The sequence below is a fragment of the Amphiura filiformis genome, chromosome 3 (assembly GCF_039555335.1).
Source record: "Amphiura filiformis chromosome 3, Afil_fr2py, whole genome shotgun sequence".
NCBI classification, from domain to species: Eukaryota; Metazoa; Echinodermata; class Ophiuroidea; order Amphilepidida; family Amphiuridae; genus Amphiura; species Amphiura filiformis.
In genome coordinates this window covers 41,666,141-41,680,536 of record NC_092630.1, presented here as the reverse complement: position 1 = coordinate 41,680,536, position 14,396 = coordinate 41,666,141, and the positions used below count along the sequence as shown (strand labels likewise).

The following is a 14,396-nucleotide window of genomic DNA, read 5'->3' as shown; positions in this document are numbered from 1 at the left end:
TTTTTGCAGTGTACTTGCTCAATTTCATATTACTGACATTTCCCACCACCATGTGACCAGTCAATGAGCCCTGAGATCCAGAGCAGTCATTGTTTTGTTTTTGTTCGTTGGCTGCCCGATAGGATTTCCCCGATTTCAGCCCTGATAACAGCACTGAAAAGGTTGAATTCAATGAACTTTCTGATCACACGATTTTTGTACTCCCTTTATTTTTAGGATGCTGGAAAAAAAATTGTTGAGCATGACAGTGAGTAAGATTAATTAATCAATGATTCAATACTTGAGATTGAGAAGTACATGTAAGAGCTTTTGTGACACTCGTTCATTTTTGGCTAGATTCAAGTGCAAACTTTGGTTGAAATTTCAGCAAATGCAAATTAAAATGTTTTTCATAAAATAAAAATTTTTCCTTCCTTCCGTCCCAATTTTTTCAGAGCATGTTAATTGTTAATGGTAACAACATTTATTTTTATTTGGTGCAAAAATCCAAATAATTTAGATGTATTTCATGCTGGTTTTTTAGAGGTCATAGTTCAAACACTATGGGTCACTGACATTTTTCAATTCAAACATCCATCTCAATACATTCATATATGTTATGCATTTCTTGTCAAATAAGTTTTCACTCAAAAAAAACGTAACCACTTGGGTATAAGCCACCTTCGGCTATAAGCCCACCCCCTATTTTTCAAAACATTCTGGGAACAAGGGTGCACTCCGGTACAAAAAGCCCAGTACTAAATTTTGGCCAAGTTCTTAAATCAAATCAATGCTTTGCTCTCATAGAACAAATATAAAAATATATTAGTTGATAATTAACATTCCACACTTATAATTTTAAGAAATTGACACAGACAGGCCGCGACAAATTTTATTTTTTAGCTTGCCCGATCGGGCAGGCAATATCCAAAAATTGGTTGCCCGAAATTAACCCATATTCCCGGCAACAATTGTCGACAAAGTCACATACCGTACTCTGTACTCATCATGCAGTGCAGTGCGTAAGTGTGCCGAATTTGGCAGTTTCATTCTTACGGAATCCAATACTTTTCTCAGTTAAGTTGATAAATAAATGAGTATTCATGAAATGCATAAAAATGAACATTTCATTCAATTATTTCACTGTTTGTTTCTTACATGTGGAAAATAATGTGAATTTTATGTGAAATTTTGTCAGTAAAGTCACGGCGATTTACGTATTTCGCCAACCACTAGTACATCTCAATCTCAATCATATGCAAATACATGGCCAGCTGACGTCATTGACGTCATGATATTTGCACGAATCCTGCACGAAACAGGTTCTATAATTGGCCAAACTTCCAATACGTCACGTAATGCCATGATGTTCATTAGCATATATATATACATGTATATGTCTGCAAGTCTGGTGTGGGATACGAGTGCCTAGCGAAATTTGAGTTCCATTTCAAGAAGTTTTCTACTTTGTTTTGACGTTTTTTTACTTCTGTGATTGTGAACATGCCAAGATGGACAGAAATACTCCATTTTAAATCATCAAGCTTTAATTGGTTTAAATTTAGACTTGCCCGATCGGGCACAGCTCTTCAGAGTTTTAATTGCCCGACAAAAAATGTGATTGCCCCGGGCTATCGGACAGGCGATTTGTCGCAGCCTGGACACAGATGATAGAAATTACTGGTACATTGGGCATGCAAATGGGGGATGATTATTCTTATTTTTAAATTCATGCACCAGCCCTTCCCCGGTTATAAGCCCACCCCCATTTTTGAAGTGAAATCTGGCATCTAGGGGTTGGGCTTATACCCGAGTGGTTACGGTAGTGTAAAAATGGGCATTTTTAGTTTAAAATAAATAAAACCATCCAAATTTTGCCTCAATATGATGGAAGTAAATGTCAATAATGTGATACATGTAGATTTAAAAGAGGTAATTTTTTCTAAAGTTTTGTGAATGGTCCTACACTGTAGCACTTCTGATGGTTCTCCAGTGTCACCAAAAACTTACTCCTTTTTATCCCCTGAAAAACGGAAAACGAGACAATCCCGGTTTTCAGTGTTTCGGGAAACACAATCGAGTATAAATTCAGTTTAAGGCTACTGAAACGATGCTGTGGTTCCGGGTTTGTCGTCTAGCAAGCATGCAATATTGCTAGTTTACATCAAACCAAAAATACCATTCCACATAAATAGAGCTGCACTGCTGTGTATGCGAAACTTAACCTCGATATATAATCGCAAGAGCAAGGTTCTGTGTTAACAATTTTGCTGCTCACAACACGTTTTATTTCTACTAAAATGTATTAAAATGAATAATTTAAATGTAGAATTCTCAGTGTAAAATAGATTGAACATGCCTGTTGAGACAGGTCTGACATTGTTTTATTTGCTTACACAATTTATGACAATAAGCTATAAATAAATGTTTTGCAGTTTCTAGCCTTCGGCTACGTGTACATTTATTGCAATTTTATTGCAAGTTGCTATTTCAGTTCCAAACTTGGCAGTCCAGATATAATACATTTACAGATCTATGCAAATACATGAATGCATTATCGTGATTATTGTGGCATGGGAGAGGGACAACTTACATTGTAAGACAGCACCTGTTTGTACCTCAGGTTTTCTTGCTGTACACAACTTGACAATGTTGTGGCACAGTGTGACCTGATTCTGTATTGAGACATTGAAGTCAATTGATGTGAGATGTGCATGTAGAGCAATGCATGGATCATGGGGGTATATGGTTACAGAGACACACATGTGGATTTTACCTATCCTACATTATACAACATTTAATGGATCTATATGTAAATTAGGTCTTTTGGGGAAAAATGTACATCTTCAATACGAAAGGTCAAAATTTTAAAATGATGGACAGCTTTCCTCCCTGTTACATGTACAAGTACTTTACATGTAAGTACATATCATTAATTAGATTTATAAACTCTATTTCGAGGACTGTTGTTAAATATAAAAAATAACAAAAACATTAATTTTTAATAATTTATTATAAAATTTGTATATCACGAATCATGTAAAAAAATCAAATCAAAATTATTTGATTTCAGAACTTATTCAGAAGTTCATTCCTCGTATTTATTATGTAATTTGATGTGTCTGCTATGCTCTCATGTCCCACTAAAAATACTGTGCAAATGTTATTATCCGTTTGAATTTTCAAACACAGGAATGTAAATGATGTAAATGATAATGATTCTGTCACAATGTTTAGGTTTTGCGCTGACACGCTCAATGCTCGTGCCACACAAATTGGGGGCATGCAATTTAGACATCATTAAACCATTAAAATGAAAGTTCCAGTTTGGGAAATGAACCTTTACAGATGCTCGCAAAATGGTGTTGAACAAAATGCACATGTTCTGGCACTACTTTTAGTATTACCCATGTGTGCAAAAGACAAGTCTAGCAAGTAGCTGGAGTTGAATACATTATGGCTAAAAGTGTCTTTGCTCTCCCTGTGAGCTGCACATTCTTTACGACACCAAATATCGGACTAGAATATTAACTGCAAGGAATCTTATAGAATGACTAAAATGTTGAAATATAATGAAAGAAAATTTCCTGTGTCTGGCTGTGTTGGAAGGTTGGTCTAATGTATGAAATAAAGACTATAAATTCAGTGAACAATTCTCTTTTCAAAATAAAAGTTTTGTCTCAAAGTACATTTTCTAATCGTCTATGCTCTGTTCAAACACAATATACATTGCCTAAGGACATACATAAGTATTCCAAATATTCTAATTATGAGCTCAATGTGTTTCATGGTACATGTAGCAACAAATTTAATAATGGGGTGGTAGTGTGTAAAATCAAAAATTGATCATATATGTATGTATGCCCAGAAAGTTCAGAAAAAAAGATAATATTCTTCTCAGACATTTATTTTAAAAATGCTTTTGTTGCATTTGGTTGCTTTGTAATTTCCAACAAATTAAAATTTGACTCTAAACTGTATAATTCCTAATTATACACATTTCATTTGTACACAAATGCCATTACCGTTATATGATGTCAATTAATATTTCATGAGCAATTACACACCCACTGCATTTTGCAATATCATATCCTCTATTACTTGATTGCATCAATTCAATACACCCAATGAATTGTGTCTCCTAAAATAGGTATGATATGTACGGTTACCACGGCAACATATTTGATGACAAGGAACCGATAGCCACCAGTTTGCAATAGAAACACACAACTCATTAAGAGGAAGTCTACCTGTTGTGCATTACACATGGTTGTATCATCACAGTTTTGATATCGGACAATTTTATACACATCAAGTGAAATAAGTGCACCGCTGTTAACTGGCTATTCGTGGCTAGACAGGATTTATATTTGCGGAATCTTAATTTGCTGTGGGCTTGTGTGTTACACATTTGATCTAGAGAGGTAGTCTGCTTATTAATAAGTGACATTTGATAGTATGCCCACGGTTGCCAAGGACTTATTAGTCTGTATGTGTACTACTAGCAGGATATATTTGTGATTCCCCATTTGAACTGGGACCTACATATTGAATTCTCAATGGCCGGCTCAATGCATTACACACGTGGCAGTGTACATACACTGTAGTCTGTCAAATTTTATCTGATGACCATGATGACTAAGCAAATATTTAGAAGATTATGTCATGTCTGCAAATTACATAAGTTATTGTATTAGTATTAGAAAGGTGCATCGTGTAAATATCTGTAGGTTTAGAGTACCATACATTTATGTACGTGGGAGTTCAACATGAAATGTTAATGTTTAAAGGTAGTTCAGCTTTATAGATAACAAGATACATGATTGATTGCTTGTAGGTATGTATGTTAGAGCTATCTGTACTTGCTCATGTATTTTGTATATGTTCATTGGAAATTGCAGCTTGGCCAGTTTCGTCAGTTTTGCCAATTTAATGAAACATTAAAACTCATGTCATTACATTGTACATGTACTGCTTTTGTAAAAAAAAAATTATAATTATAAAACAAAATCTGCACCTGCTCTGGTAGTCATCTACAAAATGTGAATTGTGAAATTATTTCATTAGTGTGATGTGATTGCGTGAGCAGGAATAAATGTAACCAATGACCTGATTACACATGTACATAGTATGTATTGTTATTCAGTGACGAGCTTTGGATATTATGTACATTATAAAACGTGCCAAGCACCTGTTGTGCCTCATGGATCCACACTCAATCATGCTACATGTAGAAGTGGAACTCACTTAGTTTCTTGTGTATTTTTCTATGGCAGGTGGAGATGGCTAAGAACGGTACCACAGATGAAATTGACGAAGGCCTGTATTCCAGGCAATTGTAAGTAGATTTAATGTGTATTGTTATTTTTGTGTGTGTTTAAGAATCAATTAATTATGTAAATACCATTAAGACATGGACATACATTTAAAAATATCGTACATGCATGGCCAATAAATAATGCAGAGCTAGTACATGTACTACTAGTATATATACAAATATTAACTGTCTATGAGTGTGATGGTGAAATATAATCACGAGGTGAAAGATGGATTGTTCCATTCCACGAGCGGAACGGCGAGTGGAATGGAACAATACATCTTTCACCAGTGATTATATTTCATTACAATTTAAGACAGTTAATATTTATTTATATCACTCATGCATAAATTCTATTACTAAAATACTATTTAAGGTAGGAAATACATTTTTTCATCAACATAACACCATGCTTTGCCGTGATATACTTCACATTTTGGGGTCTACCCCATAACTAAATCGGCGAGTCCAACAGTCAGCCTTGGCTTAAGCGCAGGCGCACTCTGACAGAAACACTGTGATAGTAAAGACTATCACACGGAGAGGGTGATGGTAAAAATGGCAAATGGTAATCAACCAATGAACTGTCTAGAATTTATGTATGAGTGATATAAATGGCACTGGCCCCATATGCAGGCATTACATATATTTGTACATATTGTACATAATTATACATATACTTGTATGTACACATATGTGTATGTTACACAATTAACTCCCACTTGCTCACACCTGCACGTACATGTACACCCCACACACACACCCCCACATACATCCCAACACATAGCTTTAGGCACATACATAAAAAACAAGAGAATATAACACAATCTTTTCAAATATACATGTACATGTATATTGCAATACTTATAAACCTATTATGAGAAGAATTGTGTTTGTGAAGATAAAACTGACATCTGTTCAAAATATGGCACGTTTGAATTTTACCTTTAATTGTATTTTACAGATATGTGCTCGCCATGAGGCTATGAAGCGTATGGGCCATGCTAATGTGCTCATATCAGGTATGCGAGGTCTTGGTGTTGAAGTAGCCAAGAATGTTGTCTTAGCAGGAGTCAAGTCTGTAACTATTCATGATGAAGACAAAGTACAGATGCAAGACTTGGCCTCACAGGTGAGTACTCTCTTTACAAATAAAATTAGTGATAGCATTTACTTGATTTTCTCTATAAATTACACAAAAAGAAGAACATGAATGATATGAGGAACTTGTCCACAGGTTAAGACAAGGTCATTACATTGGTCAGCAGAATGACCATTGTGGTCAAATAAGATGTTGTAATTTTGAACTTGGTTAAAGCTAACTTTTTTCAACCAAATTATAAGCTTGAAAGTATGTAGCATTCCATATTGTGCATATTATCAGCAAGGACGTATTTTTTGGGTTGACCCTGTGCCAGTAAATTTTGCATCCAGCTAGTAAATATTTATATTGAATGGCCTTGAGTGTAATACATTTTTCTATCAAGTGCAATGTATTCTTGTATCACATGAAACTAAGCCATTCAATATTATTATTTATATCAGACTGACTTGGTAAAAATTAATTAAATTTGAACGATTTGACCTAACCCAGTGCGAGTGTGATGCCAACCCTGTTGGCTAAAAAGAAGACGAATAGTGAAGAACATTGTGGTCAAGCACATTGTGATTTAAAATGCTAGATCACAGGAATATATTTCCCAAAAATGGGAGATGGAATTTTCTTGGTTGTCAGTTGCTTAATTTTGCAGTAGAAAATATTTAGAAAGCTGGGCCATTAAAATTTTTTGCTGGGGCAGAAAAGGAAACCCAAGTCATACCCTGATTATCAGAGTACTATATGGTGGCAGAAGTGTCACCTTGCTATTTGTTGTCCTTGTTAATTTGTACTCTTCCCATACTAAATTGATTGAACCAAATTGATTGAAATTGATTGGTAGAGGTAAGGCATTGCAAACTTCTAAATGGTCATCAATGAGATGTTAAATGTAGCTGACCATTTATCAGCCTCTTAATAATGTGCCACATAGGCGATCAAAAAAAAGAAAAGGAAATTGTTTAATGAGCGGACAGAATTGCCAAGTACATGTAGAGTCAGTCAGTCTGGATTTTTGTTTTCTGGAAGAGGATAATTGACCTTAGAAAGAACACTGAAAGTTTGAAAAAGCTGAATTTTTTTCTTTTCTTCACAAATTTATAATAAAATTGGTTAAAAAGTGTGTAATTCTTTTCTTCACAATTAATTAACATCTTAACTAAATTACTGCTCCATATTTTGCTCCACCTAGTTTTTCTTCCGTGAAGAAGACATCGGCAAGAACAGGGCCGACGCTACCCTACCACATTTGTCCGAGCTTAATACATATGTTGCAGTCGCGGCACACAATAAACCGCTTAATGAAGAATTCATTGCCAAATTTCAGGTAAGTTTTATTTCATTGAACTCATTCTGGTTGTAGCATTTCATCAATGATTTAGTTGTACATGCAGAAGTGATAGTAATAGTATGTGTAGTGACTAGTGAGTACCTTAATGCAGCATTTAAGGGGCATTATCTTTCAGGAGAGCGAGTTGACGCAGCGGTAGTTCCCTCGCCTTGCACCACTGAGGTCCCGGGTTCAAGCCTCGACCATGCACCAGGACTGTATGTGCATTTGGATTATCCTTATTCCATGCTCGCTCTCGCAGGTTTTCCCCGGGATCTCCAGTTTCCTCCTGCTTTAAAAAAAAAATTGGTGATTAGTTGTTTGGTTCTCAAAAACTTCCTTCACCCAATGGAACTTGGGGAGCTGCACAGATAATTGGTGGATGTTACAATCTAAGTGCGGATAGGTCTGCACCAGGTTCGGCTGCAACTGGCCTAGATGTGATCTGATTGTGATGATTCACCATGGCAGCGAATTTACAGCGCTTTGAATCCTTCAAGATCTAGCTGGAAAAAGGCGCTATATAAATCCGAAATTTATTTTATATTATTTATTTCAAGCCACTTGGGTATAAGGGTAAACAAAAAGGTACCATGCCCACCAGGTGCAGAAGAGTGCTTAGAAAATTGACAAAAGTTTTGGCACTTCTCAAACTGAAAATTGTGACTTCACTTTAAATTTGAAACTTGCTTCAGTGCGGTAATTTCTTTGATTTATACACAGATATCAAATTCTCGATCATGAGAGTCAACTTAGGTACGCACAGATATTTGCGATAGCGTACTACTCAAAGACCACATGCTTATGGCGCAAACACAGCTTTTAAGATGGTCGTCGCTAGGCAAGGTCAGAGTTTGGCCATGTATGTTCCATCGTCGATCATGTATGTTCCATCGTCGATCATGTTATTCCACGAAAAGTACGCTGACGCAGAAGGTACATCTTCCCATGATCGAGAATTCAATATTTCGTCTATAGTGTGTGCATTTAGCAAAATATAGTTATACGTACAGTTTGAATAGAAGGTGTGATATTCAATGCTTGTGATATTAATGTTTGAGTATTTCAGTCTCTCCTTCTATCAAAATGAGTCCAAAATGTATTTTTATTTGCTATTGTTACATGTAAGTGTGATGAGGCTACCAGGTCTGTAGCCTACTGTTGGGCCTTAAACCTCTATCTAGCATTCCATTCATTTTGCATTACGATAATGTGATTGAAATTGTTTCATTCCTCAAATGAGTACAATTGCAAGGCAGCAGTTGCTGCCGGACACACACTGACGATCCAAATATTATTTTATTTTTACCTCTCGCAGGTTGTAGTGTTAACACATTGCACTCTTGAAGCACAAGTCAAGATTGCCGACTTTTGTCACTCCAAGAATATTCACCTGATCATTGCCGACACAAAGGGTCTATTTGGTCAGATCTTCTGTGACTTTGGGGAAGAGTTTGTTGTCATGGACATGAATGGAGAAGAGCCTCTTAGTGCTATGGTCTCATCTGTTGCTAAGGTAAGTGAAGATGACCAATTTTTATGCAGAGAAATGATGGCTACATAGTACATGCATGCACTGTTTACTACTACATATTTAGGAAACAACCATGGACTTAAGAGATACAGACAAACTTCAAACAGTCAAAGTCTCTGCATCACCCGATAATGAGGGCCGATGGTTCCATGAAAAGCGACAGACAAAACTGCTACACACATACTGCATATTTTTACGGTCTTTCGCATATACTCGAAGACACACAGTGCTCTATTTCGTATACGCGAAAGCACACAAGGCTGCTGCGTTTGTTAGACTCGCATGATTGAATGATCGGCCCTCATGAATATGTGAGAATTTCGCATCATACAAAACATGGGGACTGTTAAAAAATAGTCTGTAGAGTAGATGGAAACAACACTTTTGGAAGCAGGTATTACAAAATGTATCAAATCCTAGCCCACTGAAGTATATTTCCCTAATTGGTCTGAGTTATGTGATGTGCATTGAGTGTATGCGAGTGTGAACACAGAAGTGATAAACAATCATGCTGATCTGCAGATCAACAATTTATGACAAGACCGGTTGACCCATTGATCATCGAGTGCTTACATGATGGTGAAGTCGGCAAGTTTTGGCACTACTACATTTTCATTCTAATTTGTGTGTTTTATCCCCTCAGGATTCTGAGGCTGTTGTAACATGTCTTGATGAGGCTCGTCATGGATTTGAATCAGGGGATTATGTAACCTTCTCGGAAGTACAGGTAAGCTACAAACATGAACATCATTAAGAGGTTTGGAAAGTTGTCATGTAACAAGCCTGTTGTACACAAAATGTGTACAAGAAGTCACTTGTGTACAATTTAGTTCAAAGCAACTATGATTTTGTATTGATCAGTGTTACTTCTTTAATGTACCACAAGAGCAAACCTTACTCCTTATGTAACACAAAGTATGAACAATTGTATATGTTTTTGGCCCCACACAAATGTGGGCCTTAAGTTATAATCCAAATGGCTGCTTGCCTGTTTTGTTTGGTTGTTTTTAAACCGATCAACTTGAAACTTGGGATGGTGATTGGATATGGTGGCCTGATGTGCACTATAGTTTTGTGTCATGTTATTTGCACAGAGAGAGAGAGAGATTTGCATATAAAATTTTAATGAGCTTAATTGTATATTACAAATTATATGTATTTTCAAACCTTGCCTTATTAAATCTTGTTATTTACACACATTTATTTTGTGTGGGGACCACCTTAATTACGGACCACGTAATTGCTCGACATGTTTAAAGATTTGAACTTGTTTGTAATATAATAATACCATGGTCAAGTAGTGTATGTGCATACATTCATAATGTCATGTATTTGAAAGGTGTGGTCAAAGTGCAAAACATTGGCCGAAGATATCATGTATGAATTGTTGCGATATATAGTTGACACAGTTGTTTGAAATCATCTCTATATACGACATGCTTTGTTGACAGGGTATGACAGAATTGAATGGTTGCTCACCAAGGGAAATCAAAGTGTTGGGACCTTACACATTCAGTATAGGGGACACAGCAGGGATGTCGGACTATACTAGAGGAGGTATAGTGTCACAGGTCAAAATGCCCACAAAAGTATCATATGTAAGTATATATGGAGGTACATATTTATAAATAGAGAAATATTGATTATTCTGTTTTAAATTATTTGCATTTCAATTAATGATAATTATGATAGGACCCTTTTTGTCTTGGCTATTAGCAAATAGCAGCTGTTCACAATTTATTTTTGACCTTTTCTCCAAACAATGTCAAACATTTTTATAGATGGATCATTTAATTGTCTTAATTATATATATATACCTAATGGAATTGGATGTCTGAACTATTTCTAATATATGAAAAATTAGCTGGAATAACTTGAAAATATAACATACAATGAACATCCCGTAACTCCTGTGCAAAGTTGCTGGATCTCATTCCATCATCACACATACAGGGTATATCAAAATGGCTGGTACCCATCAATGTCCAGTGAGTATGGAAAAGACCGCTTTGTCAAAATGGAGTATAGCATCCACTTTATTTGTAGATTTATGTAATAAAAGGGTAATTTATAAATCTATAAATTGTAGTCATTTCAAGAGGATCAAATATAATGAAAGACAGAGAAAAAAAGACTAGTTCGGGTCTGAAATTCTGACAATTAGACATAAAATGCCGCACTGGGCAGGTCGGCAACCATTCACGGCGCGCCTTTGTCTTGACGTCAGATGCGAACTTAGTCTCCACGGCAGCCAGTTTGGTTCCGCTCCCTCCACACAAACAGTCTGCCAATGATAACGAACTGGTCCTTTTTGATTGGCTTACGGTTTTCTGACGACGTCATCCAGCTTGACATCAAACAAAGCTTTCAATTGGTCGATCGGCTACACAGCTACTTCATTATTCATGAGCAATTTTGACCCGCCATCTCGCCAGCTGACTGAGGTCAATCAAGTTCCCGTACGTACAGCTCTACAGCTACATGCGTGTAGCCAATCAGAAACAGCGTTATAAGTGGCCATTGGCAGACTGTTTGTGTGGAGGGAGCATAACCAAACTGGCTGTGGAGGAGACTAATGCGAACTAGTCTTTTTATCTGTCTTTCATTATAGTTTAGCTCCTTCTAGGGGTGTTTAGCAGTACTACAACCAGAACCAGATATGTTGAATTAGGAAGAAGCAAGCATTTCATTAGATGGAAAAGCTGATGGGTACATTTATACACCCTATATTTTAGTCCTCTCAACATTGGTTGGGGTGGATGGAGTAAGGGCTATGTGCAAACATGTTTTGTATTTGGAATTGTAGCTTACATAAAAGGTATTCCATTTCCAGTCAGAAGTTGAAATATTCACCATTTTATTTTATTTACCATTCTTATTTTTGTTTGTAGAAACCTTTACGTCAGGCCATAGGAGAACCCGAGTTTGTAATCACAGATTTTGCCAAGTTTGACAGACCTGGTCAGCTTCATATAGGTTGGCAGGCATTACATAGCTTTCAGATGAAATATGGCACAGTACCTAGACCAAGAAATAAGGTAGGTTCATTGTAGAATAGAATATAAAAACTTTTTGACGATTCTTTATCCAAATGTTGATTTTTTTTAAGTAATCAGAGTTTTAATCCCTACTTAAACATAGGTAAACATGGTTAAAAATAAAATTGTAACTACTGTAATCGTAAGACAGGTTGGGTTACACCAATCAAACAAATTTGTTTTAGCTCCTAATATTAATATGCCTTGAATTGATTGCAACATTTATAGCAATACTGTATAATGAAGAGTGTGAAATTTAAAAATTGACATTGTTATCATATTTTGCCACTTTGGTTGCAGGATGACACTGAGAAACTGTTAGCGGAAGCCAAAGAAATCAACGCCAATGCCCCAGAGATGGCTAAATTAGAAGAACTTGATGAGAACCTTATCACACAGCTAGGGTATAATGCAATGGGGGACATGTGTCCCATGCAAGCTGTCATAGGGGGAATTACAGCTCAAGAAGTTATGAAGGTAAGGGGCTGTTTTTCATATCTAAATAAGTTTTGACAGGAGCATACTTTCCTGATGTTGACAAGGCAGAAGTAATATGTACGACTCATATCACATAGTTCAGTGACTCGACAACAGTAGATTGCATCAGTAGCCAATCGGAGACTATAATCAAATAAAGTAATTCTTGGCCAAACTGGAACACTGAACGCTAGTGGCTCCGCGATAAACACACATGAATATAGCGCGGTACAGAAGAAAGTATACACGCGCCTTACACTGCGTACACGCTTAGTACACTACATGGACGCAACACGCATGTTCCAGTTTGGGGTCGATCCTTCATGTAATTATTTTGTGTAATCTAATCCTAACTCTAACCCTCACCCTAACCCTAATTTCGTGTAAAATTACATGAAGGAATAACCCAGTTTGGCCAAGAATTACTTAATTTGATTATAGTGTGTTTAAGTTCAATTGACATACATAGTAAATAAAGCTCTCTTCAAAAGTTAATCTATTTAGTTACTATATCATCATTTTCCTTTTTGTGCACAATTCTTAGAGATGTTTTTTACATGCCTTTTAAGCATACAGACAGAAAGTTGATTCCCAATGAAATCTGCCTGATGCAAACACCAACAGTTATCACTTGCTATACCATACTAAATAATGTCAATATGCTGATGAAGTTGATTTATCATATTCATTTAATCCAAATTGTAGTCTAGCAGTAGCTTCTAAGAGCCCGAATATTGTGAGAAATTTATCAGTTTGGAAGATATTTTTGCTATTATGGACTATGTGTTTAGACATTGTTTACCCTTTCTAATTGTTATAATAGAAAATGTATTCAACAACTCTTCCTATACCTTTGTACAGGAGCCAACCGTTGTTAATCCGTGATGAACCCACACTTTTACTGTAGCGTATACGCGAACGTGAGCGAGACTACGCGTTACGCGAGAGCGCGTAAAATTCGTCATGCCTGGAATCTTTGTGCGTATGCAAGCTTACAATTTGAATTCAGTATTTTACAGGTAGCGGCTAAACATTGCCGTTTTATTCTGTAGTTTTATTGCTGATATCAACAGGGAAATCATCGAAGTTTTTGTAAGGCTGAGTGGCAATGATTAACTGACACTCCTCGTAAAATAATCATGACTTATACGATCACCGGTATTCACAGGGATTCAATCATGTTTCACCGTTGTTCATCACCGATTAACAACTTCGCGCCCGGCCAGCGTCTGCGTGGTTTACTTAACTCGGGCAGCGGCAAGTAAACCACGCAGACGATTATTAGAGCACGCATCGTTGTTAATCGGTGATGAACAACGGTGAAACATGATTGAATCCCTAAATCTCTGATTATTTGTCACATTTGTGGCTTATTTGACAAAAACTTTGGACTAGAGAGTGATTATCTTTGATGAGACATCTTTGCAGTTTCCTAATTGCTAATTTGACTGGTTTGTTTTGATTATAGGCATGCAGTGGTAAATTCAATCCTATCAAACAGTGGTTTTACTTTGATGCATTGGAATGTCTGCCTGAAGGTCATGAAACATTCACGGAGGAACAGTGTAAAGCAGTAAGTATATAGGAGCCTATAAATTACAACCATATGAGTGTGAAAAAGAAAT

At 36.4% G+C, this 14,396-nt stretch overlaps 1 protein-coding gene and 1 long non-coding RNA gene across 2 annotated transcripts in view; both read left to right on the top strand.

Moving 5' to 3' along the window:
* LOC140148544 (uncharacterized) overlaps positions 1-14,396 on the top strand; it is a 219,309-nt gene that overhangs the window by 80,538 nt on the left and 124,375 nt on the right. The window lies entirely within an intron of this gene.
* LOC140148532 (ubiquitin-like modifier-activating enzyme 1) overlaps positions 1-14,396 on the top strand; it is a 42,400-nt gene that overhangs the window by 14,149 nt on the left and 13,855 nt on the right. Inside the window, 9 exon segments of the mRNA XM_072170526.1 lie at positions 5,256-5,321; positions 6,261-6,428; positions 7,585-7,719; positions 9,041-9,238; positions 9,900-9,983; positions 10,708-10,854; positions 12,148-12,294; positions 12,595-12,771; positions 14,240-14,344. Of these exon segments, the coding sequence (XP_072026627.1) occupies positions 5,256-5,321; positions 6,261-6,428; positions 7,585-7,719; positions 9,041-9,238; positions 9,900-9,983; positions 10,708-10,854; positions 12,148-12,294; positions 12,595-12,771; positions 14,240-14,344 (1,227 nt within the window).